The sequence below is a fragment of the Schistocerca serialis genome, chromosome 2 (genome assembly GCF_023864345.2).
Source record: "Schistocerca serialis cubense isolate TAMUIC-IGC-003099 chromosome 2, iqSchSeri2.2, whole genome shotgun sequence".
Lineage (NCBI taxonomy): Eukaryota > Metazoa > Arthropoda > Insecta > Orthoptera > Acrididae > Schistocerca > Schistocerca serialis.
The window spans coordinates 165,725,886-165,752,096 of NC_064639.1; the positions used below are offsets into that span (position 1 = coordinate 165,725,886).

Below are 26,211 nucleotides of genomic sequence, written 5' to 3' on the forward strand. Positions count from 1 at the left end.
GGCTTCCATGGAAATTCTATAAGATGGTTTTCATCTTATCCCAAAAACAGACACCAAAGGGTGGTGATACATCAAAAGGGAGAGAAAACTTGCTCTAGCTGGAAAGAAATACAAGCAGGAGTGCCCCAGGGCTCAATATTAGGACCACTTCTGTTCTTATATTACATAAATGACATGCCTAGCAAAGTAAATACAGATACAATGCTTTACGCAGATGACTCAATTGCTGTAGTCTGCTGCAAAAACACTGAAGAATTAGTATGGACAACGAAACAAACTATACAAGAACTTGAACAATGAATAAAAATTAATGCTATGAAATTAAATCTTGAAAAAACCCAAATCATACACTTCAGGACCAAACAAACTACTGAATGTATATCGCAGATAGAATATTCAGGTAAAGGTAAAGAACCGGCCACAGTTGATTCTTTAAAACTTCTTGGGATAACTTTAAATAAAAACTTGCAATGGACCAACCACGTGGACAGTTTACTGAAGAGATTAAATAGTTGACTTTATGCAATGAGGGTACTAAACAATGTAACAGATTTAATGGTGAAGAAAATTGTATATCACGCTTATTTCATAACAGTTACAAGATATGGAATAATTTTTGGGGGACTGAAAAGACAAACCTCCTTTGAATCTTTTCTTTTTTTTTCTTTTTTTTAAAAAAAAAACCTCTTTGAACAGAATTGAAATACATGTTACCTTGTCACAGACTCACATTATATGAAAATACTCCATATTACATAGCTCTGAAGATCAGAAATAAGATAAGGTCAATATTTGGGGAATCCACATTCGAACCATTAGCATATACCTAAAAAGCAAATGTTATTATAGCCTAGAAGAATTTCTAAATGAATAAAAAGCAAATGTTATAGTTTAGAAGAATTTATAAATAGGAATAGGGAGTAAGGATACAAGTACAATTGGTGTACTTTCAAAGCCATATAGATACAAAGTATACACGTTCACTGTACATTCATGTTTATATATAGAATTACAGTTTGAATGGCGGTTTGTATTCCGTTCAGTACATCCATACTTCATATAGGTGTGTGAAGTCTATGGTAATGATTCGATGAGTTACGAAAAAAATTGCTCTGAGCACTATGGGACTTAACAGCTGTGGTCATCAGTCCCCTAGAACTTAGAACTACTTAAACCTAACTAACCTAAGGACATCACACACATCCATGCCCGAGGCAGGATTCGAACCTGCGACCGTAGCAGTCGCACGGTTCTGGACTGCGCGCCTAGAACCGCGAGACCACCGCGGCCGGCGAGTTACAAAAAGATTTAAAACATAATGATGTATTTTTATTATAATAAGCAATGTATGTATTACATATTTCCTGCAGTGTATAAAATACCGTAACAACTTAGGTTAAAGACTGACGAGTCACCAATGTTCTCAATCGAATGATTGTATAAAAACATGTCATGTGACAATAAAGTATGTTATCTTATCTTGAAATTTTTCTACTTGATAAAAAATATTTAGGTTTTTGTTGTACTATTTATAACTTCTGCTGCAGACAATATTTAAAACTTTTGTATCTGAAAATTACTAGGGACAAAATACAAATTTATTCCCCCTCTTTATACACGCTTTCAAAATAGGACCAAATCAGATAAAAATACAGCTTTAGTGGCCTGATTTAAAAAGGCAATGTACCTTCCTTTTACTTATTTTCGTGAGTGAATGATGAGTGCTGAATCAAGAAAAAAGGCTACTTCATTCCAGTGACTGACCAGTTCTGATCCAATCTCTGAATAGAGCAGTTTTGCCCACCTCTATCCAAAACACCTAAAAAATTTTGCACTTTGTTCAGTGGTGAGAGAAGGCCTCACTTCGAATTTGTCTACAATGCTGCATTATAAACTTCTTAATGTCTAAACCATGTTGACTGCCACATACATTGTGATAGATGTCAGCTGTGATGCTCTGCAGAGGCCACCAGCAGACACACAGCTTTGTGGCAGTCAACATGTTAAGAAGAGAGAAAAGGGAACTATTCCTCTATACATATGAATCTGTATAGCTTTGTTCCACTATTCACTTTCAAGAACTCCATCAATTTTTTGAAGTCATATTTCTCAATTTTCTAGGACTATCTAATGTGAGTGGATGAGTTTACGGTGCACATCTCGGAGGGAGACAGAATTGTTTATAATAAGACTAAAATAATATCTTCTCAAGTGAAATGAACAAACAGAAATAAAAATTTTGCTAACTAACCAAAGATCATAAAAACTTGTTGACAAGGTTTTGTATTTGGAGCAGTTAAAGCTTGGATAGATAACAAAAAACTAAACAGAAAAGTGTAAACACTCTGAAGAAATTTTGCCAAACTGAACTCAATTCTCTTTAAAGTAATCTTCTGGTGTGTCTGAAATGGAATGAGTGCAATTCATGTATTCTGCCAATTCTGATCTGGTTGTAAGACACTGACTTCATAAAACCTGTTCTGTAACAAAATTTTAGTCAGTGGACAAAGGAGAGTTACAGATGACTGGAAGGGACAGGAAAACACATAAATAGGTCAAAGAACAAAGTGAAGTGAAAGCCACATTTATGACTGTAATGAAAATGAAATGGAGATGGGCATGGCATGTAGCCAAGTGAATGGAGATTTGCTGAATGAATGAAGTCCTTAGTTGGATTCTAAGACATCGAAACTATCAAGGAAACAAACTAAGTGAAGGTTGATAGGTGACACTGGAAAACATGTATGAGAACTATCACACATATAATTGATGATCATAGTGCATTTATTCAACAGTGGCTATCAAATGGCTAATGGTCCCCAATACGATAATGCAGTTTAACTTCTTGTGAAAACTGAATTGAAATTGAAGACCTCTGCGAATCCCTTATCCAGTTCTTTTTGGATACTGCTGGAGAGGAATTAAACAGACCATTCTTTAGATTAGCAGTTGGGAAAAAACAATAAATAAATAAAAATGCACTGATGATCAAGTTTCTGATTGACTTATGTTTAAATGTGCATAGATTCTGATGTCTCTCTAATAAATATTGAGGAAATTACAAACATTAAATAGTCACAAATTCAAGAGATATATATTCAAGAAATTCTATGAAATGACATGACTATCTTGATGTCAGTAAGACAATCAATCATTACAAAAGCATCACTGTCTTCATACGTTCATATTAAAAGTGTTTCTAGGCTGACCTAAGAAAAATTTGTTATTCAACACTTAAAAATAACCTATGAACTGCATTACCTGGAACCAGTCAATGGTGCAGCAGTTAATTATTGCTGGAAACTTTCTAATGCTATTTCTAAATCCATCACCAATTGGGCTCATTGCAAGAACAATGTGCAGCTGGTCTCTTACAATTTGTACAAAAAGGTTGAATAGTGCCACTGGACTGCCATCGGTCTAGAAAGAAAATAATCATAGTACAGTAGAAAAAAAAAGTGAAGAAAATAACATAATATAGCAAAAAAAAGTGTAAAATACTGAGTTGCTATAAATTGAAAAGTACAGAAAAAAAAGTGTATTGTATTTCAGGCAAATACACATGACCTTCAGATACACTATGAATTAAAAATGGGGCATGACAACCACAAAAATATTACATGATGAAAATGTAAACAAAATGCAAGGACCTTATTTTAAAGAGTTTAATAATAATAACAGAGATTTCAGTGCTGCCCATTTTCTTATAAAGTACTGCCCAAGGCCTTATTATACATAGTTAAAAAGAAGGTGCACTTCAAACAGCATTTGAGGGGCAGGACTCATAGTGAGCTGATCCTGTGCTGCTTGCTGCTGTTTTTTTGGCACACTACACTTGCCGTAGTGAAGCAAAATTCGTCATGTGCACTGTGTATTCGCAGAGCAGCAGAACTGTCATGTGAGGAAGCACATGACTTGCGTGTGCACAGAAAATTTGTTGTGGTAGGACCTAGGCGTGGTCCCTTTGTGGTGTGGCTGCAGTTGGTTTACTGGCAGCATGGAGATAGCGGCGGTCATGCTGTTCTTGTTTGGAGTTGTCTAATCCGCCACCAACGTGTGCCAGTCAGAAACTGCCACAGGGCATCGTTCCTGCTTCTCAAAGACTAAGGAAATTCCCACACCTGGGCCTGTGGCACTACCCAGATACCCGCATGCATTTTATGCTAGGGCTGGTGCTGATCAGAGAGACCTAATGGTGCCAACAAATGAACATCCAGTGCCCCTTGGCAGTGTCAGTCAGATCATGGTGCACAGCTAGTTACAGTACATGACATAGCTCCATGCAGTATATCAAATCAGACTTTCAAATCAGTGCGTTCAATTAACAATATACATATTGCAAACTTTAGGGAAAGCCTACAGCAGCTAGACTGGGATGAAGTGTATAAGGAACCCGATGCAAACATGAAATATAACTTACTTCACGATACATTTTTAAGGGTATTTGAAAATTGTTTTCCCAAGAAAATAGTTAAACATAATTCCAAGAAAACATATAAAAAACCTTGGCTAACTAAAGGAATAAGAATATCTTGCAACCGTAAAAGAGAACTGTATCTAACAGCAAGAGGGAGTACTGACCCCGAAATTGTTCATTATTATAAATACTATTGTGTGGTACTAAGAAACGTTATTAAAAAGTCCAGAAGCATGTGTATCATGTCTGAGATCAGTAACTCTGATAATAAAATTAAAACAATTTGGAATATTATTGAAAGGGAAACAGGGCAACCAAGAGCACAGGAAGACTTTAGTGCCACAAAACTGAATGACAAGTGTACTAACAAACAATCAGAAATTGAAAATATTTTCTATAATCATTTTTTAAATGTTGTGGAGAAAATAGGATCTAGATCTTCACTAGAAGAGGCAAGGCTACTAATAGAAGAGACCATACCTGTGCAGTTTGAAATAACTGTAATTCCACCAACCTCTCCCTCTGAAATCAGTAAAATAATAAACTCACTGAAAAGTAAAAGCTCTTACGGAATTGATGGCATTTCCAGCAAGGTACTTAAAGCTTGTTCCCCACAGATAAGTAGGATTCTCAGCGACGTATGTAATAGCTCTTTGGAGCAGGGTGTTTTGCACGATAGACTGAAATATGCCGTTGTGGTGAAGAAGAACGAACCCTTCACATCAGGTACCCAGCCTAAACAGAAGAGACACAAGATCCCTCCCATCATAGCTACCATCCAAAATGGCACTATGAAAGTAATCAAGGAGACAGCACTGATGTTAAAAGGTGGCCTGTACATGTCATGCAGGGGCTCATCACTAAAGTTTCAGGCATCCTCACATCCAGACTACAGAACAATAAAAGATTACTTTCAGAGACCATAACATCCCCCATCACAAGTATCCGATGTAGGAACGAGGCACATTCAAGGTAGTGATGAAAGGTCTTCCCCGTGACACAAATCCAGTGGAAATCAAGGTGGGCCTCATCTTCCACAAGTTCAAGGTCATAGAGGTCAAACAAGAAACGCATGCCTCTGACCCGGCAAAACCTGGAGAAGGTCGCAAGAAGCGCACGCCCTTCAAGGTCATTCCCCACCTTGACCAGAAAAACCACGAAGTGTACATGATAAGGCTTATTCTGCATTGCAGAGTCACAATTGAAAAATATCAGCAGCCTGAAGGTCCTGTACAGGGTCACCAGTGCCAGCAGCTCTTCCACAGTGCCGAAAACTGTAACCACTCGCCGAAGTTCATAAAATGCACCGGCCCCCATCCCAGTAACACATGTGCCGAGAAACGGGACATGCCAGCAAAATGCGCTCTCTGCGGCAACAGCCATCCGGCAAACTACTGCCGCTGCCCTACAGACTGAAGCTGTTGGTGAGCTGTCTCCCATGATCATCCCCACGAATTGCTATTGCAGCCGTGGCAATAACCACAAGCTCTACTCCCACAGTACAGCCACAGGCACGAGCTCTGCTGCTGTCAAAAGCTGCAGACCGAAAATGCCAGGGCCAGACTCTTACCCATCACTTCCCCTACCACGCACCCTGATGGCTGTTGCCACCTGGCCACCGCGTACCCCACCACCACAGCCCTCCCAACTCCAGGGCATGGAGGCTGCTACCACACGGTCACAGTCTTCGCTCAGCACTCACCGGCGATGTTCCTTGATGAGCTGAGAGAGCTGCAGCAACTGTTTTCAGGATTCAGCATCATGCCCCTCTTTAACACATTTAAGGACATCTTGGCAAAGCTTCGAGCTCTGCCTGATGCCCTGACAAAATTCATGATTACTGCTGAAGGAGCAACAGCATTAATGGCATGCTTTGATGGATCCCCATAGGTCCACAAGAATAAAAATTGCAACATGGAACACCAATGGCATTAAAACCAGCAAAATCATTTTGGGAGACTATCTAGACTGGCATGCCATTGATATTATAACACACCTGAAGCTCGACAACCGATTCGCTGTCAGAAACTACGCCATCCACCAGTTCGACTGTGGGACTGCCCAGGTGGCGGGACAGTGATATTGGTTAAGGGCAGAAGGTGCTTCTGATCCTTGGAACTCCCAAAGACTCAAACTATCAAGGCTGCAGTTGTAGAGATCAAATTGGCCAAAACCTTTGGCAAGATATTTCGGCGTACCATCTCCCGACTTCAGGTATCACTGCACAAGACCTTCAGGCACTGCTTAAGGGTGGCAAACATGTATTGGTGGGATGGGACCTAAATTCAAAACATAGAGCCTGGGGCTGTCGTGCGAGAATGCAAGTGGCAGGACTCTGCGGGGCTTCATCAAGCGGCATGCCGCCCTGAGTGTCATTGTCCCAGATGAGCCTGTGCATATTCCTGGCAATGCAGACAGAAAATTTGATATATTAGATATTTTTGTAGCAAAAAACTTGGATCTTGATGTGGCAGCCACAGTGCACTACGAGCTGGACTCCAACAACAGTCCTCTTGTGCTGGATCTCACCAGTGTCAAAGATGATGTTGGGAGAATGGCAAACACATAAGTAATCACAAACTGGTGGGAGAGCACATGGAGGAAAACCCCCCACTCCAGACAGAAGGGGACGTGGATGAAGCCATTGAGAAATTCACTGGCATCCTCCATGCCTGTACTCGAGCAACAAGTGTCAGGAAACCACTGATCGCGTTGCCAGGGTCCCCTGCCCCCTGACATCTGGGACCTCATAGTCACCAAAACGCAGGAGGTGTAGGCTGTGACAAAGCTACCATGACCCAGCCAATTGCTGCCTGCTGTGTAGTCTAGAGGACCAGGTGAGGCAACGACTACAAGAGCACAGGAGCCGCTGCTGGGAGGAGAAACTAAGGTCCACCTAAGCAAACATATCCAGACACAAAATCTGAAAAATAAACTGACAACAGAATGATCCCACCAGAGAAAACAAGCCACTCCATGGCAAGAACAGTCTTGCATACGACGAACAAGAAAGGGTGGAAAAAAAGCACTCCGTCTTCAGGCCACAAGTGGCCCATCGGGACCATCCGACCGCCGTATCACCCTCAGCTGGGGATGCGGATAGGAGGGGCGTGTGATCAGCACACCACTCTCCTGGTCGTTATGATGGTTTTCTTTGACCGGAGCCGCTACTATTCGGTCGAATAGCTCCTCAATTGGCATCACGAGGCTGAGTGCACCCCGAAAAATGGCAACAGCGCATGGCAGCTGGATAGTCACCCATCGAAGGGCCAGCCACACCCGACAGTGCTTAACTTCGGTGTTCTCACGGGAACCGGTGTATCCACTGTGGCAAGGCCGTTGCCAAGAAAGGGTGGAAATAATGGCAAAATCACTGGACTCACAATTCCGGACTCTTGTCATCCACGATGAGGTGAGCAATAGGCAGGAGAGAATAGTTACTGGCCGAGTGACTCAGGTAAGAAATACGTGCCCAGTGACAGAGTTCAAGCCCATTAACAAGCCGACAATATGTGCACTCATCAAGCAGCAGGGTAGCCACAAAGCTCCTGGCCCTGACTGCGTCCGCACCCCACTCCTAAAACACCTTCCCCCTCCCACAATATCCTACCTAGCAAGCTTTTAAAATGCCTTCTTGAAACTAACATACTTCATCTCAGTGTGGAAAACTCCAAAGGTCATCACCCTATCCAAACCCAATACAAACTTGCTCCTTCCCAAAAGTTACAGGCCCATCTCTCTCCTAACTGGCCTGAGTAAAATTCTGGAATTAATAATCCTTTCACCTCTCCATCAATACCTGACTGAAAACAACATCCTTATGGCCGAACAGTTTTGTTTCTGCACTGAGCTCTCCTCTGTCCAACAATCCTTTGCTTGGTAGAACACGTGTCTGCCCAAGCCAAGGACACAAGCAACAGGTGTGATGTTCCCAGACATAGAAAAAGTATTTGACTGTGTCTGGCATGATTGCCTAATGTACAAACTTGGCCAGACAGGGTGCCCAGTTCATATAACCTGGATCATTGATTCCTTCCTTACAGGATGTCAGTTCTTTGTAAAGGACGGAGACAAGTCCAGGCAGATACCACAGATTGCAGCAGGAATCCCACAAGGCTCGGTTTTAGGTCCTGTCCTCTATACCATATACATGAATGACATCCCTAGACAGATAGGCAGAGAGATTGCGCTCTATGCGTAAGACACCGCCATATACAGAAGCAGTTGCAGCCTCCTCCTCACACACTGCCACCTCCAGCAGCATCTGCGCGAAATAACCCAGTGATGCAACCATAGAAAATTAAGAACAACCCTACAAACTGCCAAGCAATCTATTTCACCCCTAAAATCAAACTCCCAAACCATCAACTCACAATTGACGGCCATGAGCTAACTTGGAGAAGTTCTATCATCTACCTGGGGGTTGAAATAGATTGCCACCTAACATGGAACAGGCACCTCACTACCACTGCAAACAAGGGCTGCGCCATCTTCTGTAGGCTATATCCACTCCTGAAAGGCAATGGTATAACAATCCAGTGCAAACTCCTTCTTTGGAGCCAGCCCATACTTCCAGTCATCCTGTATGGCTCAGAGATATGGTCTATGGCATCAGACACAGCACTCTCCTGACTGCAACATCTCCAGCACCAAGTTTTCTGTGTCATCTCTGGTGCTAGCAGATACGTCCCCAACACGCACATAAGAGACTTCCTAGGCCAACCCACCATTTACACACTTATTCAACAAAAATCCATAAAATTTTATGAAACAACACAAACTTCACCCCATTTTCTCATACAAAATTTAGGAAATGAACCACCAGAAGCTTTTCACAAACAGGAAACGAACCACCAGAAACTTCTCACAAATGGCCAAAATTAACCCTTACATGGCTCTCGAGAGACCAATGACACATACATAAAACACCAAACACAAACTTAACACAGAAAATACACAAACAACCCCAATCTCTCAGTTTCACGAAAACCCCTAGCGCATTACGAAGTTAGATGGGCACAGCCCAGTGGTACTTCGTGTACAATCAGAACACCCATAGTTTCATCTTCAAACAGTGGAGGCGAAAGTATTGATGCAACAGAAACACCATGAAAAAATTAGGAATAAGTTGGCAAATGTTAATATCAGATAAACCACAACATGCAGCTATATTTTACACAGCCAGTGCCAATATTGTGAATATTTCAGTATTGATAATTGGATAAGTTACTTTTTGTTGGATTATATTAGTTGTGATAAGTGGGTCTCATGGTGCGGGTTACTCAAAATGTGGAAAGAATGTACATTTCCGTTTATGTGCAATGCAACTGTTTCTGGTCTTAGTATTGTAGTCATACTTGGCACCAATTTTTGGCAATGAAACTGAGAGGTGTAGTGGAAGAAAGTGCTAACCATAAATTTAGTAAAAATTCATGTAATCACTTTATCTGCTGCATTTTTTAATGCGCCACATGCTGGTAACAAGTAGTTCCATATCTACTGTTAAAAATGCTGTCCACTATATAAATTGCTTTGTGTTATTCTGTTTACATTCTAACATATAAAATGTGGCAAGTCAAAATACAGTGTTGCAGGTTAGCATCTTCTTCCACTGGCCCCTTCAATTATGGAATATAAATTTATTACAGTGATAAATTATTTGTAATATAACCTAAAATATTCATACGAATAGTACAAAATATTTCCATGAACATACTCTCCAATGGAGTAGAACAAGTTACAAAAAAAGAGATCTTAAAGTCAGTCTTAAATTTTCCACATAATATTTAATATGCTCTTTTAGATGATTAAATATATGTGTACCCACATAACTGTCTTTCTCTACTAATGTTAAAACTATTGACGTAATTTCAGTGACTGCTTTTGGACCTAGTATTGCATTCATGCTTTGCACTAATTTTTCAGAGGAGAATTATTGGTAAGCCAAATGATGTTAATGAATACAGACTCCTCCCAATTATTCAGGGTAAAGTGGGGGGAAAGATGCATGTATAATTGACAAACAAGAATAATCAAGATATCTTAAAACATGTATTCTTTATGCACAGCCTTATCCAAGTTCTGTGTATATGTACTATTGGCCCATATGTCTCTTAAAATAGTCTGTGATGTTGGTCTGCTCCTAAGAGGAGTTGACATTTTCTTTGCAGGATTTCAAATTTTTCTTGTAGCAATAATTTCATTGTACTGAAACTCCCTCTGGCCCATTAATCTAGAAGACTATCAACACATTCCAGTGTGCTGCAATGACTGACAAAGTCAATGTCTTCATCCTCTCTTTCATATTCACTGACATCTTCTTTGCTTTGTTGTGAAGCAGCAGTCCCATTTTCAGCATCACTTGTGCTGGAAGCCAGGTTCACATGCGTCAATCTTCAGCCAGTAATTCAAGTTTTCTTCACTGATATCTTCAAAATCAATTAAACCAGCTGCCAGATTCATTATTTGTGCAGTTGTTATTTCCTCATAACTGAAACCTTGAAAATCACTCCCTTCAATTCCTGGAAGAATTTTCCTCCACAATCGAACTAGCACATGTTGGTCAACTTCCTGACAGGAATCAGAAATCCCATGTTTTGCATCTAGAATTGCAATTTCTTCCACAATGCCACCAATCATCCTCACCAACTAGAATAACCAACAGACTTGCCCGGAAGCATTGTTTTATTGATGCAATTAAGCCTTGGTCCATTGGCTATATAACGGCATCCACATTAGGAGGTAAAATCTTAGTTATGATCCATCATCAGATACAACAATCCTCTCATTGGAATGTGAAGTGGTGTTATCAAGCAACAGAACAGTCATCTGTGGAAACACTTTCTCCACCAGAAATCACTGATCTTGTGATACAAAATGCACTTGGTATCAGCTTTTGAAAATTTTACTACCCATCAGTGCTCCTTTTTGGTTATTATAATGCACAGGGATGTCCTTAGCTGTGATACCCACATATGTTAAAGGTTTTTTTACTTTCCAATCACTAGTAGTCTCACTTCGTGGTTCCCAAAGGCATTAGCAGTGCACGAAACTGTTACATGTTCTTTAGACAACTTATGTGCAGGAGCATGAACTTTGCTCTTAAAAGCAGGGGTTCTAGTGGGTAGACATTTAAAATACAGAGCACTATTGTCTGCATTATAAATATAGTCAGGTGCAAATACAGAGCACTATTGTCTGCATTATAAATATAGTCAGGTGTGAAATTCCATTCTTCCTTGGAAGGATTCAGCTGCTGCAACATTTGAACTAAGGCTTCTTCAACATTTGAACTAAGTCGCTCTCCTTGCATAGTAAGTTCATAAATGTAATATTATTGTTTGAATGTGATTAGCTACCCAGATGAGGCATCCACACTAGGAGGTAAAAACTTAGTTATGATCCATCATCAGATACAACAATCCTCTCATTGGGATGTGAAGTGGTATTATCTCCTTCTAGCCTAGTGCTTCATGAAAAAATTTAGCTTTCCTGGCACACATCGCACACAAAAATATGATAACTTCTGCTTGCTTTTGCCTGTTGTTGTTGTGATCTTCAGTCCTGAGACTGGTTTGAAGGAGCTCTCCATGCTAATCTATCCTGTGCAAGCTCCTTCATCTCCCAGTACGTACTGCAACCTACATCCTTCTGAATCTGCTTAGTGTATTCATCTCTTGGTCTCCCTCTTCGATTTTTACCCTCCACGCTGCCCCCCAATACTAAATTGTTGATCCCTCGATGTCTCAGAACATGTCCTACCAACCACTCCCTTCTTCTAGTCAAGTTGTGCCACAAACTTCTCTTCTCCTCAATCCTATTCAATACCTCCTCATTAGTTACGTGATCTACCCACCTAATCTTCAGCATTCTTCTGTTGCACCACATTTCGAAAGCTTCTATTCTCTTCTTGTTCAAACTATTTATTGTCCATGTTTCACTTCCATACATGGCTACACTCCATACAAATACTTTCAGAAATGACTTCCTCACACTTAAATCTATACTTGATGTTAACAAATTTCTCTTCTTCAGAAATGTTATCCTTGCCATTGCCAGTCTACATTTTATATCCTCTCTACTTCGACCATCATCACTTATTTTGCTCCCCAAATAGCAAAACTCATTTACTACTTTAAGTGTCTCGTTTCCTAATCTGATTCCCTCAGCTTCACCCGACTTAATTTGACTACATTCCATTATCCTCATTTTACTTTTGTTGATGTTCATCTTATATTCTCCTTTCAAGACAATGTCCATTCCGTTCAACTGCTCTTCCAAGTCCTTTGCCATCTCTGACAGAATTACAATGTCATCGGCGAACCTCAAAGTTTTTATTTCTTCTCCCTGGATTTTAATACCTACACCATATTTTTCTTTTGTTTCCTTTACTGCTTGCTCAATATACAGATTGAATGACATCGGGGAGAGGCTACAACCCTGTCTCACTCCCTTCCCAACCACTGCTTCCCTTTCATGTCCCTCGACTCTTATAACTGCCATCTGGTTTCTGTACAAATTGTAAATAGCCTTTCGCTCCCTGTATTTTACCCCTGCCACCTTTGCCTAAACCATTGCAAAAGAGCACCATCTCATTCATTAATTGTAGATATATTCATGTTTTTTTGTGCAGACAGTCTAGAACTAATTGCATTTTTTGACAAAATCCTGTATTTTCTGCTTATTCTTATTACGTCCTGAACAGTCTGGATCCCAATACAATAATCAGCTCTTCATTTTGCAGTGCTTCATCCTGTCTCAAAACTTTCAATTAATTCTAATTTTTGTTTTGATATGAACATACATTCCTTTCAATGCTCCATCATTTCTTTTAGAAATTGCTGATACCATTAAAAACTTTATTCTGTTGTCACATGACTGTCATTTAAACAATGGAAATGGTGCCTATTGTCATTTGGTGAGCTGCTTATTGCTGTTTGCTAGAAGAAATATTGTACTTTCATCTTCTCTCCCGAGAGAGAAAGAGAGAGAGAGAGAGAGAGAGAGAGAGAGAGAGAGAGAGAGTGTACACTGTACATTTATTCATTAACAGCTTACAAAATACCATGCATTTTGAAGATGTCTCTGCAGGATATTCTAAAACTAACACCAGATACTGTAATGTAATTTTAGATACACGAGGGCTATCCACAAAGTACATTACGTTTTTGTTTGTGTCCGTTAGGGGCGGGGCTAGCGCGGCCATCTTGGTGTCATGGCATTCCGCCGCTCAGTCGGCATCCTGCTAGTGAGAGGTTCGTGTTGTACTCCATTGAGTTACTGTGACAGTTTGAAATGTCAGCGTTAATTGAAAATGCCGCAAAGTGTGAAGTGTGTGCCGTAATAAGGTTTCTGACTGCAAAAAACTGTACACCGATAGAAATCTATCGGCAGCTTTGTGAAGTGTATGGGGACAACATAATCATTGAAGGTGGAGTGTGTCATAAAATTTAAAAATGGCCGAACTAACGTTCATTCGAAGAGTGAAGTGGAAGACCCAGCATAGTGACTGCCGAACATGTCAAAAAAGTCGATGCTGCGGTCCGTGAAAACCGTAATTTCACAATAACGGAACTCTCTATGAGTTTTCCACAAATTTCACGAAGTTTGTTGCACAAAATCATTACTGAAAAGCTTGGTTACCACAAATTTTGTGCAAGATGGATACCAAAAATCTTGACAGAGATTCACAAAAATCAGCGAATGGCTGCAGCGTTAACGTTTTTGGACGCTTACGAGAAAGATGGCGACTCATTACTCGATCGGATTGTTACTGGTGACGAAACATGGGTTAAGCATGTGAACTGCGACACAAAATTGCAGTCAATGCAGTGGGGGCACACAAATTCCCCCCAAAAACCCAAGAAATGCATGCTGACAATGTCGGCAAGGAAGGTGATGGCGACTGTCTTTTGGAACAGAAAAGGCGTGATTTTTGTGGATTTCCTGGAAAGAGGCACTACAATAAACTCTCAAAGGCATTGCCAAACTCTGCACAACATCAGAAGAGCAATACAAAACAAGCGCAGGGGAAAATTGGGCTGAAAGACCTTGCTGATTCACGACAACGCCTGGGCCCACGCGGCAAATGCCACTCGTGAAGTTCTCGAATCTTTGAAGTGGGAGATGTTTCCTCATCCACTGTACAGTCCTGACCTGGCACCGAGCGACTTCCACTTATTCCCAGCAATGAAGAAGTGGTTGGCTATGCAGCGTTTTGATGACGATGCACAGCGTCAAGAAGAGGTAACCACGTGGTTGAAGGCGCAGGTGGACGAATTTTATGACGAAGGAATTTCCAAGCTCGTCCATCGCTACGCTAAGTGCCTTAATTTAAATGGCAACTATGTAGAAAAGTAATATTTAAGTGTGGCTTTCATCTGTATATAATAAAAAAATTTCCAATGCTTTATTTATTTTTAATTCCAAAACGTAATGTACTTTGTGGATAGCCCTCGTAGAAAATTCTAGCTCAATAAACTTATTTTTCCAAAAATTATTCCATTGTCTTAGTGAATGAAAATTTGGAAACTAAAGTGGGATTCTCCTGTTTAAATCACCTATAGCAGTTACCACAAATAACCTTGGTGATTTTTGTTTTATTTTAATTTTTATTTTTTACTAGAGTCATGTGTTGCTGTGGTTCAGTGTACTTAAATGCAAAAGAAAGGAAAGAGAAAGCACATGTTTCTCATATGTTTGGGAACTGAATATATGTCCTAATCTTTTTCGCTCCCCTGTATCTGTCCATCTCCTCCTCCCTCTCTTTGTTCATCTTGTTCTTCTTCCCTCTCACCTTGTCCATCTTCCGCTGTTTACCTCTCTCTCTGTCCATCATGTCTTTCCCACTCTCTCTGTTCATTTTCTACTCCCCACTCTCTCTCCACCTCCTCCTGCCCCTCTCACCATTCATCTCTTCCTCCATCTTCTCCTTTCCATTCTCTGCCACCACTTTCTGTCCATCTCCTCCTTTCTGCTATTTCCACTTCCTCTGCCCTTCTGTCCTTCCCCTCTTCCCCAACCTCTCTCTGACATTGAGCCTCATTTACTGTTATTCCAAATTCAGATTCTGTAGTAGGATTCTAATCATAAGCCAATAAGACAGAATACAACTTTCCTGCATGGATGAAATCAAAACAGTCCATTGTTGTGCACACAATTTATGTTAAAATACATATAATGATAATCATTGGTGTGGAAATAACAAAACAGCATACTGTTGTGTATACAATTTATGTTCAAAAGTACATATAATGAGAAAGATAGAATGCTACTCGTCATGAAGATGACACACTGAGTTGCTGACAGGCATAACAAAAAGACTGTTACACACTGAACTTTCACTTATGGCCTTCCTCAGGAAGGAAAACACATACATTTGCACGAGCAAGCACATTTCATGCATACGACTGTTATCTGCTGCTGTTCTGGCCAGAATGCAACGGTGTCATGTCAAATGGCAGCAGTAGTCCTGAGTGGGGCAGGGAAGGGAGAGGGACAGCAGGGTACAAGTGAGGGGAGAGATTGCCTGGAAAAGCTTGCAGGGACTAGACAGTGGACAGCCAAGGCTGCCAAGTGCAGTGTCGAGAGGTGGTTGGGGAGGAAGGGGGAGGAGGGAGTGGGGAATGGAAAATGAGAGGGTGAGGCACTGTGAATTTGGAGGAGGTGATAGGACAGAAGGACAGAAACTGTGGGTGGAGCTTGTGGGGACAGTAGGTTATCCCATCTGTGCAGTTCAGAAAAGCTGGTGGTGGAAGGCAAGATCCATATGGCCTTGGTTGTGAAGCAGCCATTGAAATCAAAGAAGCTGCAACTTGGTCCACTCTGCTCTTGCCACAGTGTGGCAGTGGCCATTCATCCTGCTGGACAGCTGGTTGGTAGTAATACCAATAAAGAAAGCTGTTCAACGATTACATCAGAGCTGATATATGAGGTGGCTGATGTAACAGGCTAAGTCTGTGACAGGATTGGAATAGTAACTGCTTGGTGGGTGGATTTGGCAGGTCCTGCATCTAGGTTTTCCCCAAGGATGTGATACCTGTGGCAAGAGGTTGGGACTGGGAGTAGTATAGGAATGCACTGGGATGTTGTGGAATTTGAGTGGGCAATGGGATACCACTTTAGGAGGGATGGGAGGGATCTTGGGTAGAATGTCCCTATTTTTAGGGCATGATGATAGATAATCAAAGCCCTGAAGAAGGATGTGGTTCAGTTATTACAGTTCAGCATGGTACTGGGTGGCAAAGGGGACACTTACTTGAAGCTTGTTTTTGGGGATAGTGGGAGGTTGGGGAAGTGTGGGAAATTTTTGTGCCATATCCCTTCCACAGAAAAAACTGATCCCATCCAGCCCAGCCACCCATGAACAGTATATCTGTGGTGTGGAGAATTCCCCTGTCCAGCATGCTGAAGGTCTCACCATGGTCTTCATAGCTAGGCACTATCTACCAAATCAAGTCCACATACAAATTTTCCATGTCACATCCTATCACACCACTATGCCTCCCACTGCCCCTAAGAGCCAGTGGCAAATAAGTGTCCCTGTCATCATTCACTATCACCCCAGACTGGAGCAACTGAACCATGTCCTTCGGTAGGGCTCCAGTTGCCTATAATCATGCTCAGAAATGAGGGACATCCTACACACAATCCTTACCACCCTGCCTAAAATGGTATATGGCCACATACTCAATCTACACAACATCCTGGTCCACCCCTATAACACTCCCACTTCCATCCACATACCACAAGAGTCATATACCTGTGGTGGGCCCAGATGCTAGACCAGCTGGTTCACCCAGTCAGCATATCCTTCTACTCCTGTCACAGGCTTATCCTATCCCATCAGAGGCAGGGCCACCTGTGAAAGCAGGCATGTCATATACCAGCTTTGCTGCAATTTCTGCACAGCATGTTATGTGGGAATGACCACCAATCAGCTGTCCACCAGAATGAATGGACATTGCTAAACTATGGCCAAGAGCAGTTTGCCACCCGCATAGAAGACTACAGTGCTGAGCACAACAGGCTTGAGTTCAGTGGCTACATCACAACCTGTGCCATCTCGATTCTTCTCCCATCCCTGGCTTTTCTGAATTTCCCAGATGGGAGTTATCCTTGATCTTCACTCTCATAATCCTACTGGTCTCAGTCTCCACCAGCCCTCTGGACCCACACCCTCAACCCAACAGCCACCCATTCCTCAGTCCTGTCACCCCTTCCCAGTCCACACCTCCATTATCATCATTGCACGCCACACAAATTCATTGGCTCAAATGCCAGTGCACTAATAGCCTTTCTCTTCCCCATCTCTATCCTGCAAGCCTGAGATGTTTGTGTGTGTGTGTGTGTGTGTGTATGTGTGTGTGTGTGTGTGTGTGTGTGTGTGAGGGGGCACAGGCATATATACCTCTAGCTCATCAAAGGATTTGTCCAAAAGCTAGAAAAGTTTCCATTATTTTTTATGTGCTTGTCTGCAATGCAATGTTTCTAGAATTGAGTGAGTGGTCTTTACTCCTAATTATTTAATAGTCTGTGAAGCTCTAGTCGAGTGTGAAAAGGCAATCAACCGAACAATAGAAATCTATAGGTGTGAGATCAACAATCACAAGTGGATGAGAGACCTATGGGTCACCAACTGCCTTGGAGAGCTACAACCCATTCTGAAGACAATGTGTATAAGGATAAATGACCAGCCCAGAAAGGTCGACCCAGTGCCATCAACAGAGATTCATATTATGCTGCAAAGTACCAACTACTCACCAGAAATAGAAATGAGCATACGGCATTGTGGGCCGGGAGCCCCCATTCGGGGAAGTTCGGCTGCCAAGGGCAAGTGCTTATTGCATTTAACACCAAATTGGGCAACTTGTGCATCGGAGATGGGGATGAAATGATGATGAGGACAACACAACACCCAGTCCCTGAACAGAGAAAATCTCCTGCCCCAGCTGGGAATCGAACCCAGACCCCTGGGCATGGCATTTTGCCATGCTGACCACTCAGCTAACGGGGGCTGACTACTCACCAGAGAAATCTACACTCAAGGCACCTTTCCTACTCAAATGAGAAAGAACTTCAGCTAGTGTTTCTTATTTCATGTCCATGCAGAAGGAAGCAGAGAAGGTGCAGCAAGACACCATCATTGAACCATCAGAGCATCCTTGGTCCTATCCTGCAGTCCTTGTGAAGAAGAGAAGTAGCTCATGATGCTTCTGTGTTCATTAAGGGTGTCAGAACAAAAACATTGACAAAGATGTACAAGCTAACTATTACCACAAATTGATGACACCTTGGACTGTTTTAAGAGGGTGAAGTATTTTCCAACTATGGACACAATGGCTAACTGTTGGCAGTCAAGGATGACCAGCAAAGACTACACCCGACAGTCTCTATGAGTTCAGTGTGATATTATGTGGTTTATGCAATGCTCCAGTCACCCTTGACTGCACAGTAGACAATTTGCTTTGACAATTTACATGGATGCATTGTCTTTGCTACCCAGATGCCAGTGATTTTTTCTTAACTCAACTGAGCTGACATATATTCTCACATAAAATAAAGACAACCACTCAGCTTTAGCAGATGATGTGTGGCACATAGATCAATGTATCAGAACATAGAAATAACTAGTTTTTGAGGGCTGGCACTTCTTCTGGTGAAAAGTCCACACATTCACATATACGACGACACAAACACCCTAATGCACAGCTGCGGTGACACTGATATGCAGAGAGCAGTTTTCTCAGCTGATTTATGTAGGGAGGAGATAGGGTAGGGCACAGGAGAAAGAAGGGGGTGGCGGGGTAGTGCAAGGCAGAAACAGAAAAGATGGCCAACTCAGTGGTTGCACAATAAGACAAAAGGAGTTCTGAGGAGTTAGGTGATGTAAGAGATTTACAGTAAAGGACAGGAGGGAGGATAGGGAGAGACAGGAAGGCAGAGAGGGGTAGGGAGGCAGAGATAGGAGAGAAAAGGGAGAGGGATCAAAATGAAAGGGGGGGGCAACAACGGGGATGTGAGAGTGAGTGTCGCCATTGAGGAGAGGGGGAAAAAGAAGAGTGATGGGATAAGGCAGTACATGATGTGGGTGGTGAAAAATTGATATAGACAACAGCAGAAGAGGAAAGGGAAAATGTAAGATGGGGGAGTAGAAACAGGTTAGCAGAGGTTTGGGGCATAGGGACTGCGAGAACACAGCAGATCCAGGAGAGACAATTCCCATCTATGTAGTTCAGGAAGTATCCTAGTGTCTTGCCTTGTAGAGCAGCCGATAAGTCATTTGTCTTGTAATGTACACGATGTCCACCAACTGGTTGGTTAAGTCATTTGTCTTGTAATGTACACCATGTTCACCAGCTGTATGGTTAAGTTTATGGTTTGCTAGAGATCGGCATTGGCCATTCATTCATGTGTGTAGACAGCTGGTTACCCATAATGCCTACATAGGATGATGCACTATAACTGCTGTATAACATGACTATTTCCACACATGGCATTGACTTTTATAGGATAGAAAATGCCTGTGAGTGGATTGCAGTAGCAGATGGTGGATGTGTGCATGGGACAGATCTTGAAACTGAGCCATCCATAAGGGAATGACCCACAGGGTGCACAGTTAGGACCAAGATTGGAATAGGGAGGGACAAGGATATTCTGTAACTTGGTTGTGTGGCGAACACTCCTTGGGATGTTGTCAGTAGGATTTTGGATACAATATCCATCATCTCAGGGCATGATGAGAGGTAATCGAAGATCTGATGAAGGATGTGTTGAATTTTTAATGACCAGGATGATTAGAGGAGTACTGGTCAGCAGCTGTTTCAGGTTTACTGGTGTCAAGAGGAAGAGATGGCATGGGAGATCCATTTATGGATGAGATAGATGGGATTGTCTGTCAATAAAGACTCTGGATTATTAGCATATTTAAACCATTCCTACTTTCCAGTGCAGATCTGGAACCCATGAGTCACTGAGGCTGTAAGGAAGAGACTTTTTGACATGCAACTAGTGAAAGATGTGAAAGTGGAGTTACTGTTGGAATTAGTAGGCTTGATATGAACAGATGTATTTATGGAGTCACATGAGAGGTGGAGACTTGACATCTAGAGAGGAGGCTCTTTGTACTGAGAAGAATCTGGTGAAGCACACTTGGGAATAGGTGTTGGGGTTATGGAGAAAAGAGCAAAGGTTCTCTTTGCCATGAGTCAATATTATGCAAATGTCATAGGGGCTTTAGATGTCGATTGAATAGGAAGAATTTCTCCAGATGGTCAATAAAAAAATTAGCACTGACTGGTACCATATGAGTACCCGTAACAGTACCACAGATTCTTTTATAGATTAGGCCTTCAGATTTGGCCTTCAAAAGTGAAATACAAGGTATGTCCAGAAAGTAAGCACTGTTTTGGACAAAAACACATAAAATATTTTTTTTAACCAAAATTTATTTTTACAAGAAAGAACATTCCTTAATGTATTTTTCTACATAGTTGCCACCAATGTTCACACATTTGTTAAAGACAGAAACTAACTGTTCTTTATAGAAAGATGCCACCAATGAACTCCATGCATGATCGTTGCTATCAAAGCGCCTTCTTTCAAAATCATGCTTCAAATTCAAAAACAACTCATAGTCAGAAGATGCTAGAACAGAGCTGTACAGTGGGCAATCAGACATCTCCCAAACGAATTGTTGCATCACATTTTGAGTGACACCAACAGAATGGGGACATGCATTGTCATGAAGCAAGACAACATTCTGACTAAGCATTCCACGCCCTGTAGCTTTGATAGTCACCACTCAGAAGGAACTCAACAAGCATAATATTTGTCTATCCCAGAACTCAGTGCACACGATTTTCTTTTGTGCTCACATTATTTTGAATTTTTGTTTTATGAGTGATCATGATTACCTCCATTCTACCACAGTTGGTTTGATTCTAGACTGACATGACAAACACAAGTTTCATCAACGGTCACAACTTCACAACTCTTTAAAAACTCATCTCACTCATCATTGCATCACACAAGAAATGTCAAATCACTGACAAATCACTCTGTTTTGTCGACATCCATAAGCATTTTCAGAACCCAATGGGAAAACAATTTGCGAAAGCTTAAGTGATTTGTGAAAATCTCACACAAAAAAGTTTTTGAAATTTGTGGAAACTGATCACAAAACATTCTTATTGTGACCCATCTCTTTTTATGAATTTTCTCATTCACTTTCTCAACCAAACCATCATTGGCAAAAGAAGGCTGCTCACTCGGTACTTTGTCATGAACACTGGTTCATCAGCCATTGAATTCTCTCACTCACATTCTCACCATTCCATCAGTCATTACAGGTTCATCATAAATCTTTAAAAGCTGAAAACCAATTTCTGTAGGCTTCACATTCTTTGCTTTCAAAAATCGAATTACAGAATGTACTTCACAGTTGCTGGGCACAGAGATTGTCTTACACATTTTTGTAATGATCACTAACAACTGTAAACAGAACACAATCTGGGTGTAATGGCATCAGTGGACAGACAATGACTCAGAGAGATGAGTACAAATATGCAGAACTGTTGTACTAGTGTTGCAGTGACTGTAGACATGCTTAGTAACTGTGGGTCAGGATGTGGTTGGCCAGGAGGATTAGGAAAGATGTGGTAACTTTCATATCAGAAGGATGTACATCTACATTTATACTCCGCAAGCCACCCAACAGTGTGTGGCGGAGGGCACTTTACGTGCCACTGTCATTACCTCCCTTTCCAGTTCCACTTGCGTATGGTTTGCGAGAAGAATGACTGTCTGAAAGCCTCTGTGCGCACTCGAATCTCTCTAATTTTACATTCTTGATCTCCTCGGGAGGTATAAGTAGGGGGAAGCAATATATTCGATACCTCATCCAGAAACGCACCCTCTCGAAACCTGACGAGCAAGCTACACCACAATGCAGAGAGCCTCTCTTGCAGAGTCTGCCACTTGAGTTTGCTAAACATCTCCGTACCGCTATCACGGTTACCAAATAACCCTGTGATGAAACGCGCCGCTCTTCTTTGGATCTTCTCTATCTCCTCTGTCAACCCGATCTGGTATTGATCCCACACTGATGAAAATACTCAAGTATAGGTCGAACGAGTGTTTTGTAAGCCACCTCCTTTGTTGATGGACTACATTTTCTAAGGACTCTCCTAATGAATCTCAACCTGGTACCGGCCTTACCAACAATTAATTTTCATTTTTAATTTCCACTTCAAATCGTCCCGTACGCATATTCCCAGATATTTTACAGAAGTAACTGCTACCAGTGTTTGTTCCGCTATCATATAATCATACAATAAAGGATCCTTCTTTCTATGTATTCGCAATACATTACATTTGTCTTTGTTAAGGGTCAGTTTCCACTCCCTGCACCAAATGCCTATCCGCTGCAGATCTTCCTGCATTTCGCTACAATTTTCTATGCTGCAACTTCTCTGTATACTACAGCATCATCCGCGAAAAGCCGCATGGAACTTCCGACACTATCTACTACGTCATTTATACATATAGTGAAAAGCAATGGTCCCATAACACTCCCCTGTGGCACGCCAGAGGTTACTTTAACGTCTGTAGACGTCTCTCCATTGATAACAACTTGCTGTGTTCTGTTTGCTAAAAACTCTTCAATCCAGCCACACAGCTGGTCTGATATTCCGTAGGCTCTTACTTTGTTTATCAGGCGACAGTGCGGAACTGTATCGAACGCCTTCCGGAAGCCAAGGAAAATAGCATCTACCTGGGAGCCTGTATCTAATATTTTCTGGGTCTCATGAACAAATAAAGTGAGTTGGGTCTCACACGATCACTGTTTCCAGAATCCATGTTGATTCCTACAGAGTAGATTCTGGGTTTCCAAAAACGACATGATACGCGAGCAAAAAACATGTTCTAAAATTCTACAACAGAACAACGTCAGAGATATAGGTCTATAGTTTTGCACATCTGCTCGACGACCCTTCTTGAAGACTGGGACTACCTGTGCTCTTTTCCAATCATTTGGAATCTTCCGTTCCTCTAGAGACTTGCGGCACACGGCTGTTAAAAGGGGGGCAAGTTCTTTTGCGTACTCTGTGTAGAATTGAACTGGTATCCTGTCAGGTCCAGTGGACTTTCCTCTGTTGAGTGATTCCAGTTGCTTTTCTATTCCTTGGACACTTATTTCGATGTCAGCCATTTTTTCGTTAGTGCGAGGATTTAGAGAAGGAACTGCAGTGCAGTCTTCCTCTGTGAAACAGCTTTGGAAAAAGGTGTTTAGTATTTCAGCTTTACATGTGTCATCCTCTGTTTCAATGCAATCATCATCCCAGAGTGCCTGGATATGCTGTTTCGAACCACTTACTGATTTAACGTAAGACCAGAACTTCCTAGGATTTTCTGTCAAGTTGGTACATAGAATTTTACTTTTGAATTCACTGAATGCTTCACGCATAGCCCTCCTTATGCTAACTTTGACATCGTTTAGCTTCTGTTTGTCTGAGAGATTTTGGCTGCGTTTAAACTTGGAGTGAAGCTCTCTTTGCTTTCGCAGTAGTTTCCTAACTTTGTTGTTGAACCACGGTGGGTTTTTCCCATCCCTCACAGTTTTATTTGGTACGTACCTGTCTAAAATGCATTTTATGATTGGCTTGAACTTTTTCCATAAACACTCAACATTGTCAGTGTCGGAACAGATATTTTCATTTTGATCTGTTAGGTAGTCTGAAATCTGCCTTCTATTACTCTTGCTAAATGGATAAACCTTCCTCCCTTTTTTTTATATTCCTATTAACTTTTGTATTAAGGGATGCTGCAACGGCCTTATGATCACTGATTCCCTGCTCTGCACTTACAGACCCGAAAAGTTCGGGTCTGTTTGTTATCAGTAGGTCCAAGACGTTATCTCCATGAGTTGGTTCTCTGTTTAATTGCTCGAGGTAATTTTCGGATAGTGCACTCAGTATAATGTCACTCGATGCTCTGTCCCTACCACCTGTCCTAAACATCTGAGTGTCCCAGTCTATATCTGGTAAATTGAAATCTCCACCTAAGACTATAACATGCTGAGAAAATTTATGTGAAATGTATTCCAAATTTTCTCTCAGTTGTTCTGCTGCTAATGCTGCTGAGTCAGGCGGTTGGTAAAAGGAGCCAATTATTAACCTAGCTCGGTTGTTGAGGAAATGTAGTGTTCCATGGCCATAAGGCTATGGGCATGGGGCATGTTGGTGTACAAGGATGTCACATTCACAGTGAATAATAAGGAGACTGGTGGTAATGGGAGAGGAGCCATGTAAAGGCAGTGACAGGAGTGAGCAACACCTTGGATGTAGGATGGGAGATTAAGGTTATGGACAGTTGTTTGGAGGTGTTAAGACTAAAGGCAGAGGGTCATTCTGTGGGAACGCTGTAACCAGCCACAATAAAACAACCAGAAGGTAGACATAAAGGGTTGGCCCACAAGTACTACACTGATCAGCCAGCATCAGCCTGGCTTTGAAAGGCTGAACTCCTCCCTTCACCAAGGCTTTGACAACCATTCACCACACTCTGATGGATATCCAACCCAAAATCCTACTCGTATCACCCAAAGGAGTGTTCCACCACTCAAGCAAGCTGCAGAATATTCTTGTGCATGTCTGTTCAAATTCTGTTCTCAGATCTGCACCCCATGTGTCATTCCCTTGTGCATGACCCATGTGCAAGATCTGTTCCATATACCCACCCATCACCTCCTACCACAGCCGAGTCACATGTATTTCCTACCCCATAAACGGTAAAGCCACATATGACAGCAGCCATGTTATACATCAGCTATGCTACAATTACTGAACAGCTATCTATAGGTATGACAAGTAAACAGCTGTCTATTCACACGAATGGTAATCGACAAACTTGGTAAACCATAATCTTGACCATCCAGTTGCTGAACATGCTGTGCACCACAACAAACATGACTTCAACAGCTGCTTCACTAGGCATGCCATTTCAACACTCTCTTCTAGCAGATGTTTCTCTGAACTACGCAAGTGGGAATTATCTCTCCAATATCTGCTGCAATCCCCCTAGCCTAACCTTCACTAACCTGTTTCCCATTGCCTTGACTTACCTTTTCCCTTTTCTCTTCTGTCACTGTCTACGACACTCCTTCCCCATCGAGATCATGTACTGTCTCCTCCCACCACTTTTCCTTCCCCACCCAATACGGGCATTCTCTGTCTGTCTCTCCTCCCCCCCCCCCCCCCTTCCTCCCCTCTCTCCTTCTCTCTCCCCTCCCTGTCTGCCTCTCCCTCTCCACCTTACTTTCAACCCCCCCCCCCCCCCCCCCCACACACACACACACACACCCTCACAATATCTCCTTTACTACCCTACCCAATCAGAACCCCTTCCATTTTGTTGTGCAGCCACTGAGGCATATGCCCTTCCCACTTCTACCTCACAGCATCTAGCTACCCTCTCCTTGTCTCCTGCATCTTTCCTTTACTCTTTCCCATATTCATCAGTTCAGGCAACTGGTATCTAAGAATCAATGCCACCACAGCCATGGCAGTGTGTGTTTGGGGTCTGTGCGGTATTGCGTGTACATGTGTGCACCTGATGCTAGAATAAGAGCCCATTCTGAAAATCTAGTTAATACTGTATTCTGTTTCAAGTGTCTATGTCTCACACATCAGTTTGCTAAAGGTGGATGGCTACCTTTCCTTCATTTTATATATTGTTCCATCCAGAAGTTTCTGTTACTGTGATATAGCCTTGGTTAACTGGGTGTAAATAAACAA

General features: G+C 41.9%; 1 protein-coding gene across 1 annotated transcript in view; it reads right to left on the bottom strand.

Annotated features, from left to right (window-relative positions):
- The window catches only part of LOC126456873 (dynein axonemal heavy chain 7-like), a 783,013-nt gene that overhangs the window by 399,036 nt on the left and 357,766 nt on the right, over window positions 1-26,211 (bottom strand). The window contains 1 exon segment of the mRNA XM_050092694.1: window positions 3,262-3,420. Coding sequence (XP_049948651.1) covers window positions 3,262-3,420 — 159 coding nt within the window.